General features: G+C 41.2%; 1 protein-coding gene across 1 annotated transcript in view; it reads left to right on the top strand.

Annotated features, from left to right (window-relative positions):
• Window positions 1-5,188, top strand: part of ALDH1A2 (aldehyde dehydrogenase 1 family member A2) — a 55,666-nt gene extending 50,478 nt beyond the window's left edge. Inside the window, exon 13 of the mRNA XM_082769363.1 lies at window positions 2,917-5,188. Coding sequence (XP_082625489.1) covers window positions 2,917-2,989 — 73 coding nt within the window. The 3' untranslated portion in view covers window positions 2,990-5,188. The remainder of the gene's footprint in view (window positions 1-2,916) is intronic.
• Window positions 5,189-19,460: the final 14,272 nt, after the last annotated feature.

Raw genomic sequence — 19,460 nt, 5'->3', positions numbered from 1 at the left:
CACAAAATGTACCAGAGTATGTGCATACCAATAGAGAACCCAAACTCTTGTACAGAATGGAACTGATTTCTGTTTACCTTAAGGCTACAGTATTCTTTTATTCTTAAAGAAGTATAATATTATTTTATTCTAGAAGGAGTTTGAAGGAGCAATTCATTTACATTTACAGGTTTTTAAAGCTCCTTATCAGTAACTGAGTCGTGTAAAATTGAACCGAAAATCAGGCAAGTCCCCCAGAATTCTGGTCTCTGTCCAAATATCTTCAAGGGAAGGAGGTGCTATTCTACCTCAGACTTAACATTTACTGTCATGGGAATTATTATTCTCTGTATGACTCTGAGCTACAGCAGTGCATAGTTGCATTTCCAAAAAGAAGTGCAAGTAGGCAAAGGCCTTGGAGTTGTAATTCTTTTTTTCTACCATTCTTCTCTTTGCTTGAGGAAGGGAGGAGGGTATGTAATATCATTTATTTTTGGAGAGCAATTTGTTCCCCTTCCCTCACACCTCCACAACCAAAGGATAGCATCATGCAAACTTGACCTCTGGGCTCCTCCCTCTCACAGACACAAACCTTGTTCTCACCCTGATACCAAACTGCAATTCAAACAGACACAAAGTTGCCATACAACAGGATGTTATTGCTCCCTGCCTCCCTGTATTAGGCTGTGGGGACAACCAAGCCCTTTGAACATGCACTGACTCATCTGCTCTGATGGTCTGGAATTACCCTTCATCCTATTCAGCATGAAAACTTTTTTAACTTTAGAAAAACAGTTGGTTTAGAATTCATCACAACTGCCCGCTTCCAAACTTTCAGACAGAATACAAATGCACAAGGCCCTGAAGCCTTGAGATGAAGAATTAGACCAATAAATACAACTAATTTTGTTTGCCAGACCAAGGTAAAACAAAACAAAACAAAACAAAACAAAAAAACAACAAAACAACTGGCAGTTGGAACATACACAAAGGCACTGGATACTGTGAGGCAGGTTACATAGTGACTTGCAAAAATGCGTTCATCAGATGTCTGGAGCCAAGCTGCATCACTACCAAATCAAGCAGAAACTTTCATGCAGAGAGACTTACTAGTTTTAGTTTTTGGGTTCCATGCAGCTCCTGGTGACGGCTTCTAGTATGCCATAAAGGAATGGTTTTGTGTCTCAGCTAAGTCTGATAAATAACTAAGTGTTTTGATCATCCTTTTGGAAACAAATCTAAGATGTTCCCCTGAAAGCTGGGGGTGAGGTGGTCCAACTCAATCAGATCTGTTCTCATGCTAAAGAATCTTTACTAATATATTTCCTTGCTTGTACTTAGGCTCTTGTGCATCTTAAAATGCTTAGTAAAATGCTTAGTAAAACACCAGCCTTAGTGAGTTAGACATCAACTACGTGTAAGGCTTACCAAGCTGAAGTGTGTTGGCAACTTTTCAAAACTGCATGTAGGGTGAAATGGGATGGTAAATGCTGTATTTCTGCACAAATTCATTAACTTTCCAGGGAAAGTCACAGGACTCCTCCCCCAACATTACATTTTGTGTAAACCATACAGTATAGAAGGAAACACAAAGGAGGCTATGCAACACTGGGGACTGACTGAAGGGTTTAATTGCTTTGAACAGTGGCTCCTCACTCCATTCTGAAAACAACATTTACTAGACTGGGATTCTGAGGAACTCCCCTGAAATATTCTTTATGGTATAGCTGGGATTTTAAATTCTGCATAGCTGGATCCAGGGGGAAGGCAGTGTCAAACGCTAAACATGCTAATATGATAATGCACGTGTCAGCACTTTTTAGTTTTAATGTAAGTAAGAGAACGGTACTGGGTGTGTTTTATGGATGGGGATAAGAATTTAACCAAGAAGCAAATGACTCTAAGTGCTTGTGCAAAAGAATCCTCATATAAGTTCATATAGAAGAGAACCTCCATTCATGGACTTGGACTGTGCATGTTTTGAGGTGGGGACTTTGCTTTACATACACAGCAGCCAGCAGAACATAACTTGTGACTTGACTAGAACACACATCTCCATCACCCAAAATATGCACAGCAAAGTGCAAGTATCTATACCTAAGAGGAGATAGGCAAAACGTCCAAGAAGCCATGCCATAGCTGCTCTGTGCCTCAGCAGAGTTGTCTACGAGATGAGCCAGGCCAGAGCTGACTACAAGAAAATCTACAAAGCACTCAGAAACACATTTCTTGAGCATCACTTACACAAAGGAGAACATGTATCCCACAGAGTCACGTGTCAGATGACTGGGACCTAGTAAGTGACTAGCTTCTAAAAGTATGTAGGATCTTAGATAAGAAGCTGTGCCAGGACAAAAACAGGTTTTCTCGTTACCTAGTGGAAATATGAGCAGGCTGAGTTCTCTTTCACAGTAAGTGCAAATGTTGATTTCTGCTGCTGAACATTTTGTCAGGGAAAAAAGACCAGTGGGTTAGGAGTCATTGTTACCTTTATCCAAAGTTGTGAGCAGTTCGTTTTCCATAGTACTGTTTAGACGTTCTTTTTCTTGGGTGCAAATAACAAGCAGTAAATTCACTGGTCAGTAGTGTAGGTCTTGGTATTTGAACATTTTCAGGATCTGGAAAGGACAGAGTGCATCAGTTCACTTCCAATAGTTCCATCAAGGGACAGTAACTATTTCTGGGTTTAATATCATTCTGTATCTCCTTATCAAATGCTGGAGCCATCCACTGGTCTTATGACTAGCCTGCAACTTCATATTCAGGTTTTCTGAAAGACATCACGAAAGGAAAACCAGTACAAAATCACTGTACAACAGAAACCTATGCCTAGAAATGTAGGTTGTATCTTAACTTCATCAAAGAATCACTTTACAAGTTTTTGCTGAATACAGAATTAATTTTTGGTCTAAGATGAACCTGCATTTTGTTTTCTAGGGGTGAAAGTGGATTGAGAGAATATTCTGAAGTTAAAACTGTGACAATAAAGATCCCTCAGAAGAATTCCTAAAATGATGGAAGACCATGTTGTGCAGAAGAGCACATGATGCCACCCTCTGTATTCTTTATGGAGACCAGCACTCAGGAATAAAAAGTGTTACACAAAATGTATTTAAGAAATTAAGTTGCAGCATATATACTGGGCACATAATTGCATAAGGAATGCAAACCAACTCTGCATGCTTTCATGAAACTCTCTTGAGAGTTACATCTTTATAAAACTTACCATAACAAGATAAAGTTGCTATTGGACATCATTTAATAACAGTTCTAGCTATAAAACTGTTAAATTCAAATGCATGCATACACACATTTATCTCTTCTTTAAATAAACAAAGTAAGTCTTACTGCTTTCAAGTTGCCTTCTCAAGCAGACCTGCCTTCTTCTGACATTCTTGTTTCATAAAGGGCTTTACAAGCCAAATTTACCCAAAATGCTAGGATCAAACAACATAATCAAGTACCATTCATGTTTTGAAAAAAATGTAAGACTGTGAACTGTAACCAGCCCAAAATTGGTATATTGGCAACTTTCCAATTAGCATGCTCACATAAAGAGGTTAAACTGGGGAAGGTACTAAATCATTATATGGACAATGAAATCCAAATACCATGAGATTTGGCTTTCATGACCCAGAGTGTTTTGGTTTTCAAAGCTTATTTTAATAATTATTTTATGGCTTGTTACAAGCAGAAATCCTCCCTCACTTACAGGGACTTAAAAGGTTTTACCTGCCAAAAGAGCATGGCCAGACAGGGTGGAAGAGTGCTAAGGAGAACAGGAACAGATCCCAAGGCTTCACAGAATATTTCAACTTTCATTGCCTGCTTAGTTTTGTTGTTGTTGCTGTCACTGTTGTTGTTTTCACTTTTTCTTTTTTTAAACAAGTATATGCACACACAGACTCCATTTATTTGTCTGCTAGTAAACTGCTTGTGATTACACTGAGAATCATTAAGTATTCATTACCACAGGAAGAACCTAGTGAAAGCCCACCTGTCAAGAAGTTAGCTTGATTTTATTTTCTTATTAAATTATGCCTTGCCATCCTCGCCATGCTTGGGAGCCTTAGGTGAACTTACTGGCTAGTACTGTATTTTCATTGTTGTCTGCTTTTTGTTGAGCCCAGGACAAAAATATGAACATGATCTTTTAGAAGTAAGATGTTTAAAACCTGACATGCTATTCCTGCTGCCTACAGAATCTCTTCCAACTTGCAATTAACAAACTAAACATTATCCCCGTCTTCTTTCTAGATGTAGAGCTCCCCAGACATTTTTTTTAAGGTTTCACTTTAAGTTTTAACTTAGAATTAAGACAATGTATTTTAGAAGTACAGTAAATCATCTACTGTAGCTACATTCTGTGGGGTGTAAGGACAGAGTTATGGCCTCAGGTGTAACAGTTCCGGCTGCAGAGTGTGTACTACGAACTGTTGAAAACTCCAGACCTGATTTAGCAAATTGTTTCCACACGTACTTAACTTTACTCTCTGAGCAATTCCTCGTAGATTTGAACTTGTGTGTGCCCTTAAATACACTGCAGGACCAGGACAACAGTATACAGCACTTGGTAGTGTTGTAGCCCTCAATATTTTCTACTTCTAACTCACGTCAATCTGCATATCGTGTTTTCAAAGCAATATGTATACACAATGTTATTCAGAAATGACAGTGCATTCACAGACATGGAAATGAATCCAAATATTCCTGAGTTGTTAAATGCAGATGCCATATACTTCTACTGTGTATGTCAGAGTTAAGAAAAACAAAATACAGCAAATAATTAGTTACCTTTTAAACTGCAATATAAAATGTGAAAAAGGAGATTTTACTTCCTTTCTCCTATTTACCTAAAAAAAAAAAAAAAAAAAAGAGAGAGATTTCCTGTGGTAACAGCATTTACACTGTGTACTCTTTTGTATTCTTTCTGTGTGTTTTGTATGTCTGTGCTCTATTCCCTGTACATTCAGGTAAATAATATAGAGTTGCCATTTTTTCAACCTTGTCACTGCAGCTCCATTTGATGTACATGGATTTGTAAAATCCTTTTTTAAATGTACCATCTGCATGGATCCAACAAAACATTTTTCCTGTCCCTGCAGCTTTTTGTTACAGTTTTTAATCATGTATATAGTTATATGTTATTAAAAAAGTAAAAGGATATTTTCTATGAAGTTTTTTCCATTAAAAAGGTTTAGAGAAAGACTTTAGACTGTGAGACTCCTTTATTGTTGACAGAGCTATAAAAATATTAAAAAAAAATATTTTCTTAGCAAAAGATCTGCTCTCACAGTAGCTTTATTTTCATTTGCAGAAGTGAATGAAGTAAAAGGCCAATTACATTTTCTGGAATATTATTGCAGCTGTATGAAAAACACTTGTGAATTGCAGATCCAGGTCATAGCCAGAGTTCATCCTCACCCTTGTGGTCGTAAAGTTTAGCTATTGGGGAAGGTCTGAAATGACCAGAACCAGTGGGACACCCTTGCAAACTGCTGCATCACAGCTTGAGCTTTGGATAATGTTTAAAAAAAAATTACCATGTCTTTTCTTCCTCCAGTACATGAGTCAGAGAGATGATTAAATTAACACTCAGATCTTTTTATGTTAATTTCAAAATGCTGAAACAGGGGAAAAGAACAGACCGAATGCTAATTTGACAGCCAGTAAAATTCACACGGCCAGGTACTACACAACTGCCCCTCAAGCAATCCCTTAATTCCAGGGTTACTTTCACTGCTAGGAACAGAATTCCTCTTTTGAAATGGTGCCTACTTAGATAAAGTAACTACTCAGTTAATAGCTCCGAGCTACTTCATTGTATGGCAAGCACTGGTTATACCTCAGTGTCACAGAATAATGCTGTTGGCTTAATCAACACTCTACAGGCAATCACTGAAGATAAAGTAACTTGACTAAAACAGATTGGATAGCAGAGAACAAAAATTAACACTAGAAGTGAAATTGTATTCTCAAAAAGGAGTACTATTCCAGAAAGTCTGGGTTGTCAGGAATATATTAAGCAAAATTTCTCTTCTACTTGCCTTAACTAGTGGCACGCACAACACTGTCATGGGACTGTGAGTGGACAACGAGCACTTTCCATATCCCCTCCCTTCTGTCTCTGACCTAGTTGCAAGCCTTCTCACCACCCCACGCAGTTACAGAAGCACACGCAAAGGAATACTTTTCTAAAAGAGAACTGAAGGAAGGAAGGTTGTTCTGGAACCCACTGAAAACACAGTTTTGTCATCTAAGGAAGGAAGCAAAACTCACTCCATAGTGAATAAGTGGTTACTTATTCATGGACCCCCAACCAGTGAGAATTAATGTATCAATAAATGTGTATACAGGTATAGTAAAGTGAGAGTTCAGAAATAAATGTGCATTGCTTCTGGAAAAAGGCTATGTACAAAGGCAAACAGAATTTCAGTTTCATGGCTTTCAGACAAAGTGATGGATATGGATACTACTTGAATAGCACTAACATATTTATTTGTTCCCATTTACAAAGAGCACTCCTCCTCCTGGAAAAACAAAACAACACTGAATTCAGGACACCAACACAGCTCTCCACATGGTTACACCACAAGCTCTGGAAAGCTGCATTTACAACCACGTTTCATTTGTATCCATATACCTCCACTTACTGCATGCTACGTCTATCAGCACAGGAAGTGGTTTTTCTTCTAACATCCTTATACTGCAAGGACTGACACTCACAGTGCTGTACAACTACAGCGCTCTGTAGCAGGAATCAGGAAAGGTATCTGTAGCTATTAGATGCCATCAGCATTGCCAAGCAATTCAGACAGACTTCTGTGAGCACATTACACTATAGCTGCATAAAATGCATCTTTTATCCTTTTCCTTATTAAATGTAGTTTATTAACTTGCTCTGTATCTTCTTTGTCCACTGGCAGCACACAGGTACCAAGGAACTATGTGTGGCTTTGCCAGAAAACTTGGAGAATTCTGAAGCAAAGCAGGGGACTGCAGCATTTTTGAAGTGGGCCGTTTGGAAGAATGAGTTAGGGTGATGTGAGAGTAGTGGTACTATTTCATGGGACTAAGGTGCAGCTAGAATACGCTACTACTAGGTGTTGCAGTCCCACTTTCGTCTTCCACACTGCACAATGTGGAGTGCTAGGATGCTGGTTTCCATAACCACTTACCCGTTTTTTTACAGAGGACCAGAACTGACACCCTGGAATTCAAGGGCAACATAAGCAACAGATTATTTCATCTGGCTGCAGTGCAAGCTCAGCTGTTTTAGTGGTGAAGAGCAGGCCGAACCGTCTGTGCAGCCAGAGCTGCTCTGTCGGGGCACTGCTTAGCACCATGTGCTTGGGTAGGTAAGACCAAGACCTAGAGGCTACATACACCTATGACTGAGAAGCTGCCCCAAAGAACATATTGTCAAGGAACACAGGCACAAAGATGACTTGCCTCTTGGTACAACTGGCTGAAGGCAGCAGAGCTGTTGCCTGGTGTCCCTAATCCCCTTAGTTTACTGTCAGAGGAACAGAAAAAGCACATCCACGTATTGCTGCTTCCTAAGAATGGTTAACTCCTAAGCAGTTCAGCCAGCTGAGTTTAAATCATGAACCCTCATAAAAGCCAAGCTCTCCCCTGCCTCCAGCACAGGTACAATGAAGCCTGTTTACACTGTAAAGACCCCAGCCACCTTTTTCTGGTATTGATAAATTTAAAACCACTCAAGCCACTACTGACAAGGACTGCACCCATGAGCCACTGCTTCTGCACAGTGAGCATTTCCACGGTCTTACAGGATGAGTTCCATCAAACAGTGAGGGGCTGCCCCGCGCTGCATACAGTGCGGCTATTTATGGCTGCACCTGCAGTTCCAGAAAGCACTCCAGAGAACATTGTTTTGCCCAATTTCAGGTGACATTTATGAACATGTGATGGAGGACCCTTGCCATCAGATGTAATGCCCAGATGTTTCAGACACACAGGAAGGCTGGGACATCTGTTCCGAGAACCTGGCTTAACATTAATTCTATTGACATTTAATCCCAGTATCTGTCATCCACTACTACGATTCCATGCTAGTTTTGAGGTGGTTTTATTTGCCTGGTGTCTCTTGGTGAGACCTGCTAAATGAACCTGGATTGTGCAACCATCACGGCAATCCACTGTAAGAAAAGCTCAAGCTGCAGAGGTTGCCAAGGAGGCTGCGCATACAGCGTGCTGAAGTAACCCAAAAGGGTGCTTGTGAAATGTTTGTGCTGCTGGCAGGCAGCACATTGCCAGGACAGATCACACATCATGCATTTGCACATCAAATGAAGCTGCACTGGTCTGAGAGCATGGGAAAGGCCTGTCTTGAACGGCATGTGTCCTACTTCCTAAACATGTATATTTTACATTTTACACTTGGTTATTGTCCAGACTGAAAGTACCGCAAGTTCCCCAAAGCTTGTCGTCTTGCCTTTGAAGTGGAACTGTTTGGATAATGTTTCCTTTGGCAATTTATCTATGTAAGAAAGCAAGAACTTAGCTACATTGGCCTCTCAACAATCCATGGCTAGCTTTTGTCAAAGAACTCAAGCACATACACGCACACAATTTGATCATTTTTAGTGACCTGGTTTAGCCACTCTCTTTCTCCTCATGATGAGGCTGGTGTAACTTGTACAAATATCAACTTGTTTCACTTGGGATTTTTCCCCGCTCTTTGTATGCATGGCTGAGTTCCTATTTCCTACAGCAGTGAGACATTTGCATGCAGCTCACTGTCACTGCCAAACAAAAATCAAATGTTTGCACTGCCTCCCCTGGCAAAAGGGCTCCAGCTCTCAGTCCACTGGTTTTCTCAGACTCTCCTGGGACCACAAGCCGGGACATCGAGCAGGATCTCTTCTGAAGTTTCTGCTGTTTCCTGCTTTCTATTGGTCCAAAACCTCTCCCAGGCTTTGGCACCTGACATACAATCCCAAAGCAGTCTGTGTCTGGCAAGAGAAGCCTCCTTCAAGTTTTTAATTCAGAACTTCGCAAGTACTTAGGTTTCTGGGACTCTGAATGGGAAGGTACTCCTCGCCCTCACCAAGAAACTGCAGAATAGCAATGATGGCTAAAGCACTCCCCTTGCATCTTGACAGTCACAACTCCCAGCTTCTTCATTCACAGTGTAAGGACGGCTCTCCCATGGGGTTGGACAGTGGGATACCCTATCCCCAGGCTGTACCGCTGTGGGGACTAACCAGACAGCCTTTATTCAAATCAAGCATTTGAAAAAGTCCATGAAAACCGCCAAATTCTCTTTGGCCTTATTATTCCAGTGTCATGTGCTTTTAAAGACAACCTGGCAGTTCAACTCAGGAGAAAAACACCTTGTCTCCAAAGAACCACACATTCCTAGAGCTACCAACCCATGGCTGCTGAGCAGTACGCTAAGATGCCGTAGGATGCCACGCTGCAGCAGGCCTGCCTCATCACAGGGGCTTGCAAACAGCCAGTGCAGGGGAGGGGGTAAGTCTGGTGAGGCTGCTGAGAGCACTGTGTCCTTTCTGTCCTGGCATCAAACCCAGCTGGGGCAATGGACTCTGCTCTGAGAATCCATCCCAGGTTTCTCCACAGTGTGTACGCACACCTGAGGCCACAGGGAGCCACTGCTAGAGAGCTCCTGGGGACTGATAAATTGTCCGACTCTGTGATCCCATCACCACAGACAGAAATACTTACTCCCATAATGAAACTGCAGCAGAACCCTCTGCAGTCCCTGCTCTGCCTTTGCCGCAGGCCCGGCTCTCTACAAGTCTTACAGCATTTGCCTTCCAAGGACAAACACCGTTTGCCAAATATTTATGGGAAAAAATGCCAAGGAAATGCCACTGGTAAAATGGACTTTTAAAGGAGCTTCCTTGGGGAATGCTGTACATTTGACCCTCTCCACAACTGCCATTAGATTCCTTTTTGTGAACCCCTCTGATTACCACCATTTCAGATTGCTCTGCTGGGAAAATGACAGTAGACTCCAGCTGCCCAATGCCTTTCATAAAGGCCCAGAAATATGCTCCCATCTCCTGCATCTGTAGCAGTTTTATAGCCAAGGCTCTGGGCCAAATGTTTTAAGTTAATTTCATATTCCAATAGACATAAAAACATGATAAAATCACCACGAATACTGCTTCTCAACCTGGTTTCTCCCTTACAGTGATCTGCAAATGTATTATAGAAGGGCTGGTGCACAGCTCTGCTAAAATACAGAGCTGCTGGATGATTTCTGTTTTAAAAACACAAAGAACATTCTGAGCTCTTTCTCAGGGTTTTGGAGTGGAGACTTTTTACTGTGTTCTTAGGTAGAACAGCAACAAATGGCTTGATGATTTGTTTTTACAATGTCCACTCTAGGAAGACTAATTACCAGCTAGCCTTCTAGCATACAGTTTCAAACATTTGGGGCCCCCCCATTCTTTCTCATGCAAAATTCATACTGTGGACTGCAGAATCTGCTTGGGTAGGGGCACTTTGCTGAAAGTTTCTAAAAGTTTAAGATTATGGGCCAAGAGATTTCACGATGCTTCTAGAACTTTGAAAGCCTAAGTAGGAAAAAAAAAACAAACATGCTTTGCTCTATTGTTCTTAGCCTTTTTTTGGAGGAGCAATTTAAGTCACCACACCAAGGTCTCTGCAAATGCTGTTCTCAGCATTTTCTACACAAAGCTAAGAAGACTGAAGGTAGATTTCATGCTTTAGTTGTGAAAGTTGTGCTCAGCAGCAAGAACCACGTTGCACAGAGCAGTACAGCATGTTGAACCACCAGCCTGACAAAGGAGAATAAACTGATGGGATTCTTCCAATTTGTCTTCTTTTTATATAGGACAATCAACTTTTCTTCCTCATTATTCTCCCTAGCTGACTTATTTTTCCTTAATTTTTACTCCTCTTGGAGTAATTGGTGCCTCTTCAGAGGGTCTAACTGTGTAAAGCACTGGATGTTTAACTGTGCATATAGTCTCTGCTAGTATTTTCCACCTCTGCCATTAACACCGGGCAAGCTGGGCAGCAGCTTCTCATCAATCTCTGCTCCTGGGTAATTTCGACTGCAGGGCCCAAGGCAGCAAACATAACTGACCGTCAGGACTCGGTCACAATGGGCAGTGCTCAGTAAGTCATCATTAGTTTTGCCTGCAAAAAACTATGTTAAAGAACTGGAAATGGCCAGTACAACATACCTCTTACAGCAAGTGATTCTGTAATCTGTTTTTATCAGGAAAGTAAGCAGCAGCAAAGGTACTATATGGCCAGAACTCATTGTTCAAACATGTTTTTATAACCTTTAAATTATTAAATAAATAACCACAAAGACATCCTAGGCTTCCATCCATAATTTAGAATTTCCCTGCTGAAGGTTACTAAAGCTCTGGAAGACATGCTTGCTTACTTTAGCTTGAGTCACAATCCATCTCCCATTACCGTCATGGGCTAATTAGTAGCTGCAGGTATTCCTGAGCAGAGAGAACAACTGATAAACCAGGATAAATTACGGAAAGGGAAAGGAAGCAGGAATGGGTGGCTTAAATAGACTTTCACCTCCTCTTTTCCCCCCAGTCCTTGGCATACCTTGTATGGCCTCATGCCTTGATTCTGGTCATGCACTTGGTTACACCTCCTGCGTGCCTCTTCTACAACCTGCTGTGAGTGTCTTTTAAGACATCGTAATGTTAGAAATCTAGATGGAAAGGCTCCTCTATGCACAACAAATCAAGCTACATAAGCCTCACATAATATTCAAAACTTCCAGACCCCAGATAGAATCAAAATCAACAGATTTGGTTCAGTTTGCTCATTTAGGTCAGGGCTGCTCATGAGATTCAGATCTGGAAAGAAACTTGTCCTCTCTTCACAGAAGTACAGATATGGACACTCCTTATGAAACATATTTACAGTACAAATAGGTTTTGGATGGTAACAAACCAATGTTACAAGGAGTGGGAATCAAAGTTGCAAGGTAAGCATTCATTTTTGACAGTTCTAATAAAATTAAGTTGTTTCAGCTGCAGTGGCCTGCAGGGACAACAATATTTGTTTTCTTTTGCATCATCTTTGTCAATGTTCTGTGCACATCATGGCACAAAAAAAAAAGGGGGGGTGTTAATTGATCACCTTATTATTTATATGCAGTCAATCAAAACCATGGCCCTACTGTCCTCTACAAACATTGTGAACAGGGAAAAAAAATAAAATAATTATTATCGCCATTTTACAGACAAGGATCTCCCTGAGAAAAACAAATGCAGCAACTCATCCCAAGATTACAGAGGAAAATCTGCCTCAAAGGCTGTAACCAAACAAAGATCTCCTGACTCCCGGCTCTGTTGTCCTCCTTTCCTGAGCCATGTTCCTTGCATATAAACACTGTAACCATACTATTATAAAGAAAAAAAATAATACGTGCAAACACATACACTGAGGACTGATAAGACTTACAAGAAGAATTGTGTTTGCCTAAAGATCTGTGGGAGCAGAACTGAAAAATTTTTCACTTCTGACATGCTTGAGCTGGAGAAAGCACTTGAAATTCTTAGGAACTAATGATCTTTTAAGACCTTAAGTAGGGGGTCTGATTTTTCTTGTTACAAATAGCCACACCAGCCATTCATTTATACATATTTATACTCAGTGCAGGATCTCTCAGCTAATAAATAATACCGTCAACTTTCACCAGGGCTTGACTGTAGACAAATGAGCTTTCTCAGTGCTTGTATCAGTTTACTGCAGTTTTGGTGTATTGTTTCCCATTTCTCCACAGCCACATGGCAAGTTCAATACATATATACGATGGTAAGTTATTTATTTATTTATACGCACGCACACACACATGCTCAGGCTACATTTTTTTCCTTGGGATGCACGGAGTTCAATCCCTTGCCTTCCCCTTCTCTCCCCATTTCTGCATTCGCTCACCACTACAAGGAGGTGAGCTTGCAGAGGACATTGTGCTGTTTTGTCCCTGTCAAGCTCACTGGGAACTGACAATGTTCAGCACCTCTGAAAACCTAGGGCATTATGGCATCTGCAAGGCTTTAGCTCAGGGAAGCAATTGCATTTAGGTATCAATTTGTGTCTGTGCTTGACAACAATTTGCCCATCTAGAAACCTTTGAAAAGTTGAGTCTAGAGAGGGCCCATTGGGTGGGATCTCTGATAGAGGTCCAGCCAGCACAAGTGGTGGCATTCAGGACAGAGCTCTAGGCTGAGATGAATTTTCTCTGGCTCTAGCCTGCTGACCCTTTTGACCAGCTCTCTAGAGACGCGATGGAAGATTGGGCCCATAGCTTAGATGCCAATACCTCTGGCACAGACATTTAGGGTGTGATTCATCTTGACCAGGTTCCTAACTTAGGAATCTTACTAGAAAACTACATCCTTACCAAGATCAATAGAAATTTTATTCAACGTTTCACTTTTTAATCTCAAAACTATTGATGATTTGATGTCAAAGTTACATAAATATGTATGCAACTTGCTGGGTTACCCTGGATTAGAACCTCTTACTAATTTTGTTGTGGAGTTCAGGTGATTCACAACATCAGGGTGGCAAGATACAACAGCACTGTAACACAGGTGCAACAGGGCTTTGACAATGTCAAAACTATTTAAAAAAAATAGGAAAGCATGAAGTAAAAGAAAGCTGTAATTATAGAGAAAACAAACTTATGTAGTCACAACCAAAGTCCTTTTGAGTTATGCTGTTCTACCCTGCTCTTTTATCACTAGTCTCAGTACTGGTTTTGCTGCCTAATACTGAACAATACTGCACATAGTCACACCAGCTGCTTGATCTTGCAATTAGTTCCTGGTATTTTCTTTTTGTAGTACAGTTGTTATCCTAGAAGGTAGCAGGCACAACAGACAATTCAGCTGCCTTCACAACTACAATAATGTATCTGAGCCAGTGCAAACAAGTGATGCAATGCAAGCTGTGCTTTTCCCGAGGGTGGGAAGCATCCCCCAGCCGGGCTTGCAACTTGTTTCTTCCCAAGGAGAACAATTTGCAAGGTCAGTCTTGAACCTTCACTTCCCATGAGGTGGCCACAGTCTGCCCAGCAGAGCTAAGGGAAAAGAAAATGAGTCTCTGGTCTTAATTCATATACTAAGTACAAGAACTAGCACATATAGTGATACTTAACACTAATTAATTGCAGCTTCACTTGCAAGGATTGAAAGATTCTCCTAAATAATCTGAAAAGGTACACAACTAGTACTGAACTCATGTGACTTTATCTGGAAGTTTGAATTAGATGCTGGCATATCAATGTATAAGTCAGGTACCATTTCCAAGTGCATGAGCCTCAATTATTTTCTTGTTGTTTCTACAAGAGTTGCTGATGAGTCCCATGCAAATCTATCATCCAGAAATTGGCTTAACTAGAAGAAAAACACACTCCCTAAACAGATTATAACTTCCATAATTTTTACTCTTTAAAGTATTATGGAAATAGAGAACACTAGAATATAAGTAGCGTAACAAAAGATTTGACGGGATTAGTATTGTAACAATTCTTCAGAGTAGTTATTGATAAGGTTTATTTGCATGACCATCACCGTGTGACCACCTCGTATCTACATTTGCTGCTCTGATTTGCATAAATAGCATTTTTAGATTACTACTCTCTTCTTTGAACAGCCAAACTATGTCTTTGTCGGCCATCAAGAGGATTTAGACTTCTGTAGTTTTTCAAAATAGTGTGGATTTTAAGGAAAGATTAGGCAAACAAAAGTCAATCCATATTTAAAATATATAACTAGGCATAAGTGGAAAAGCAGTTAGAAGACATTAAGAAATAGTTTGAACTTTTCCAAAAAGTTGAGTATCGCTGAACTCTCATCAAGGCTTAATGTCCAAATACATGTCTTTTCCTGTTCATTCCCATTTCACTCACGTTCTGAATCTGTCTCATAGTTCAGCGCACCAAGTAACTTTTTCTTGTCATGCCTGTCTCAGTCCAGCTGACTCTGTTTAAATTCTGTTCTTGTGGCAGCACAACCCACTCTCACAGCAAAGAAAGGCGGTAAGCTACCAGACTTCTTAATGACCAGGCCAATGTTGTTTCTGGTCCTTTTAGACATCACTTGCTCATGGCACAAAGGACTTTAATACCAGCCTTTTGCAATGAAATCAAAGTTCTTTCCAAACAACGCAAATAACCTCACAAACTTCATAATCTTTTGCCCTTTATGTGTACACACAAATATGAACAAATTCCAAACCAGAATACATCACTGTATGTACAAGTAGACATGAGAATACACACAACAGATGCTAGCTGTTTTTCACTACTGGAAGCTTCTCAAACTGTACATGGTCTGAAACAGTCTGTAGGGAGACTTTCACACCACCAGCAAAGCACGGCGGCTGCAGGATTTTGTAGCGTCACACAAAGCAGACAACCAGCACCCGCAGTGCTATGACAGGCCATGCTTGGGGCAACTTGCACTGGACAGGACAGAAATTCTGCTGCTACTATAAACAATAAGTCTTCTTGTACAGTGTAACATGTCCTACTTAAATTTCCATCACAATGCGTATTTTGCCCATTTCATTCCATAGAATCTGTAGGAATTACCAACCAAAGGTCAAAGCCTCTAACAGGTGATATCTATTGTCCCAAAGATGTGTTCCCTTAAAAGTAAGGACATATTAAAGAAAACATGTGACATTGGTAAATAAATAAAAAAACAAGAGGAGGGGAGAAGGTGGGAGAAAAGACAAGAAATGATATGAATTCAATTTTTTTGAGCAGGGCAGAACAAATGTTTGACTGAAAAGCTTCAGGTCTAGCTGGGAGAAGGCCAAGACTAATTTAACCTTTGGTCAAATGGTTGGGAGTTAGCTAGTTTCCTTTTTCCTCTTACATCACTCCCAGAGATTTCGACAAAAATAATATGGTCCCGATTACATGACATTACAGGCTCTCAAAATGCACTTGGGAGGATAGTGTTGAAACCCCATGGAGACAAATTAATCCCAGCAAAGCAACAGCTGTAAAATTGCTATAAACAGGGAAAACAACTACAGTGTTTGCATCATGTACTTATATGATTTTAATAACTTATTAAGGGGATTAGACTATCAGACTTAACAGGTCTGACACCCCCGTATCATCATTAAAATATCAGCTGTCAGGCTGTGTGTAGTTGCTATGAAGAAGCTTAACTGCTCAGTGCATGCTTAAAAAAAAATAATAAAGCAGCCCCAGGTATGATTTATCTTGCTTTTTCTGCTGAGCCCCCGCTCTGGCTGTAGCCCCCTCAGAAGGACGAGCTGCCCCGCTGCCCGCCCCGCTGCCCGCCCCACACAACCCTCCGGGGTTTCGGGGCTCCCGCCGGGGCTGAGGCTCCCCTGAGGCCATGCCCACCCTGCCGGCCCCCCGAAGGGCAGCGCAGCGGCCTGCCAGCTGCCCACCCCACCGCCACGGTGCCCACCTGCACGTCCTGTGCCGCAGAGCTCCATGCCAGGTCCCCCCCACTCCCAGGCTGGCCAGGTGCTCCCCTCAGGAGCCCCGCCGCTTCTGGAACCTTCGGGGCCCTTCTGGAACCTTCGCCCCTGGCTCCGCGCCTCAGCGCTCACCTTGTGGGGGGAAAGCAGCAAAAACCAACCCCGCACACACAAAAAAACAAAACCCACACTCGTACGGAGGAGTATTTTTGGGTGCTGTGTGCTGCTGCCTTGAGAACAGGAGCTGCCTGGGTTTTAGTTTGCCTTCCTTGGTTTGCGTTTCATTTCTGCTTTCCAGCTTGGAAAAATAAAGATAGATGCTCGTGGTAACTGCAATATGGTGACGATACATTCATTTTTAAGAACTTTTTATATATAGTAAACTTAATTTTACCAGATTAAATTCAACTTGCAATGCTTTGTTTAACAGATTGTAGCTAATAACATAACCACAATTATATAACAAATAGTCTATATACACAAATATTGCTGTTAAATTGAACGTTTATAGTAACATAACTTTCAAATAAACACTTTTTCACTTAAATTCAGGTGAGACAAGATTTGACTGGATATGCTGTTACGTTCCTGTATGTTTATACCCATTTTCTGTGTATACCTAATGAAAATGCAGGGATTTCAGGTTTTAGGAGTACCTTACAGGGACCATACCTTCCTAGACTCCCTATCACTACATTGTATTTAGAAATCCTTAGTTTTGTTTTTGTTTTTGTTTTTTTTTCTTACCGAAATTTTTACATAATGTGCAAACATGGGAACGAGGAATTCATACAACCAAGGAAAGCGTGCACATTACATTGAAAACTCAACACTACCCACAGCCTCAAAAACTGCCAGCACACGTGCCCCTGGCTGTGCAGCCCATCGGAGGCCTGCCACGGTGTGCCAGAGCCTGGTGTTTTCCCCCGATGGCTCAGGCAGGGTTCCTGTAACCCTGATTTTTCACTAGGCTCGGCTTGCTGTGCTAGCTGGGAGCTGCGGGCTGGCCGGCAGGGCCTTACCGCGTTTCACAGGGTTGGAGAGAGCTGGCTGGAGCGGGCACAGAGTTTGCAGGAGGTCAGATAAGCAATTACGTGTGTTCTTGTGGAGAGCATAGCTGTCACTTCTTGGGAGATGCAAAGTATGTCTCAAAGACAAGGGGCTCTACTGCTATGCAAGGTATGCTTTGATGTTATTCCTCTGAATGATCTTTCAAGATCTACTGAAATGGAAAGGCATCTCTACATATGGTGGAAGAAACAATAAGACCTGTCAAGTAACAGGGCCATACTAGAGCACTTTCCTTGAAATTCAATTGTTCTGCATGTATGCAAAAGATATACAAGTCTGCTGGAAAGTAAACAGGGTTTTGCAAGGATCATGCCAAACCTAGGAAGGAAGAATGCTCTTTCTTCATGGATGCAAGAGCATCCTTATTAACTCTATAATTTCATGCATTTTCTAAAAAAAGTTTACATTCTATTTAAAGTATGTGGCCTGTGCTGGGGGGAAGGGGAGGATAAAATAATAATTAAAAAAAAAAAAGAAAAGACCTAAATGTTATAGTATTACATTCTTCTTATTGTGCTGTGAGAAATACTATGGAATATGCATCACAGACTCTATGCATGCCTTGCAGAGTTACGCCATCTTTTCAGTGCTGCATTATGAGAACTGTAATCTCAAGCAGGCACAAGGTAAATGAGACAAGCTCATTTACACGTGGCTCATTGTGCAGTAATTGCAGCTCTTTGGCCTGAAATTGACCTAGTAGCCTGTTACTGTGAAGGGGAAGATCTCGGCTATCCATCAGCATCTGAGCAAAGAAGTACCGTTTGATCAGCTTTGCTCTCAGATGGCGAGTAAGAGATTGACCTGTTTTGGCACAAGGTAAGGCATGCAGGTTGGCAGCAAGGAGACTGCTAAATTAACCTGCAGCATAACAGACAATCTACATGGATATCAACCCACACTGACACTGCTCTGAAAAGTCAATATTTTCAAAAGAGACACTAGAATATGCACACTGTCCTGCCAATTAGCATGAAAAAAAAAAAAAAAAAAAAAAAAAAAACCAACAAACTTGCATATTTTGGTTATTAATAACCAAAAGCCTTTGTCAAAATGTCAGCACATGGATGAATACTGAATACCGTATAGAAAGGCCAGGGTGTGGCTGAGAGCTCAAGTCACAAAAAATGAAGTAAGGTTTCCATGGAAAGTAGCAGCTTCCAGCTGCCATGTATTCAGCTCCACGTGGAGTTGCCGTGCCATCCATCAGCTGGCGCATCTGGAAATCAGCAGGAGCTGGAAGCACTGCCTCAATAAAAGAAAGGTGTAGCAGCGAGCTCTGATCTACTTGCATGCTTCACCTCTAACTTTGGAAGGGAATACCCAGTTTGTCACTTGACACCAAAATGGAGTACTGGCCACTCATAATATGCTTCTGATCCCGACAGTGTAACACATTGCTAAGCCAGATCCTCAGCCTGACAGAGTAATTTTGGTTAAGTTGCTTGTTAAAATATTGGGACCAGGCTTTTTGAGTAATTGCTTGAAGAAACTTGTAGGGCTCTTTACAGGATAGCCTGGTAAGGGGAAACAAACCAACACAATCAATGTAGATGAGCATTGAGATTGAGTTTGTGGCACTGTTCTATGTTTGCCTTACTAATGGTTACAATAAGGAAAGAAGTTTCTTCCTAGAACTAACGAGGCAGGGTCTGCTGGGTGGAGGAACGAGGAGATAGGACAGGTTGCTCTCCTGAATGTCTGCAGTAAGAGCCCCAAGTTATGATGCTGTTTTTAATAGAAAATTCTAAAAATTGAAATCAACAGTTTATTAAAGTCCAGATGCAGCCTCACTGCATAGAAATGCACACGATGCATGCGTACATGCACATTATTGAAAGATAGATTTTTATTTAACCTATGAATATATAGAGCTATGCTGGCAGGCAGATTTCTCAAATGTATTCCATTTCATGGTACACTTTTATGGTGGGAAGTTA

Source organism: Aythya marila (assembly GCF_965140915.1).
Source record: "Aythya marila genome assembly, chromosome: 11".
NCBI classification, from domain to species: Eukaryota; Metazoa; Chordata; class Aves; order Anseriformes; family Anatidae; genus Aythya; species Aythya marila.
This window is presented reverse-complemented; position numbering and strand designations above follow the sequence as displayed.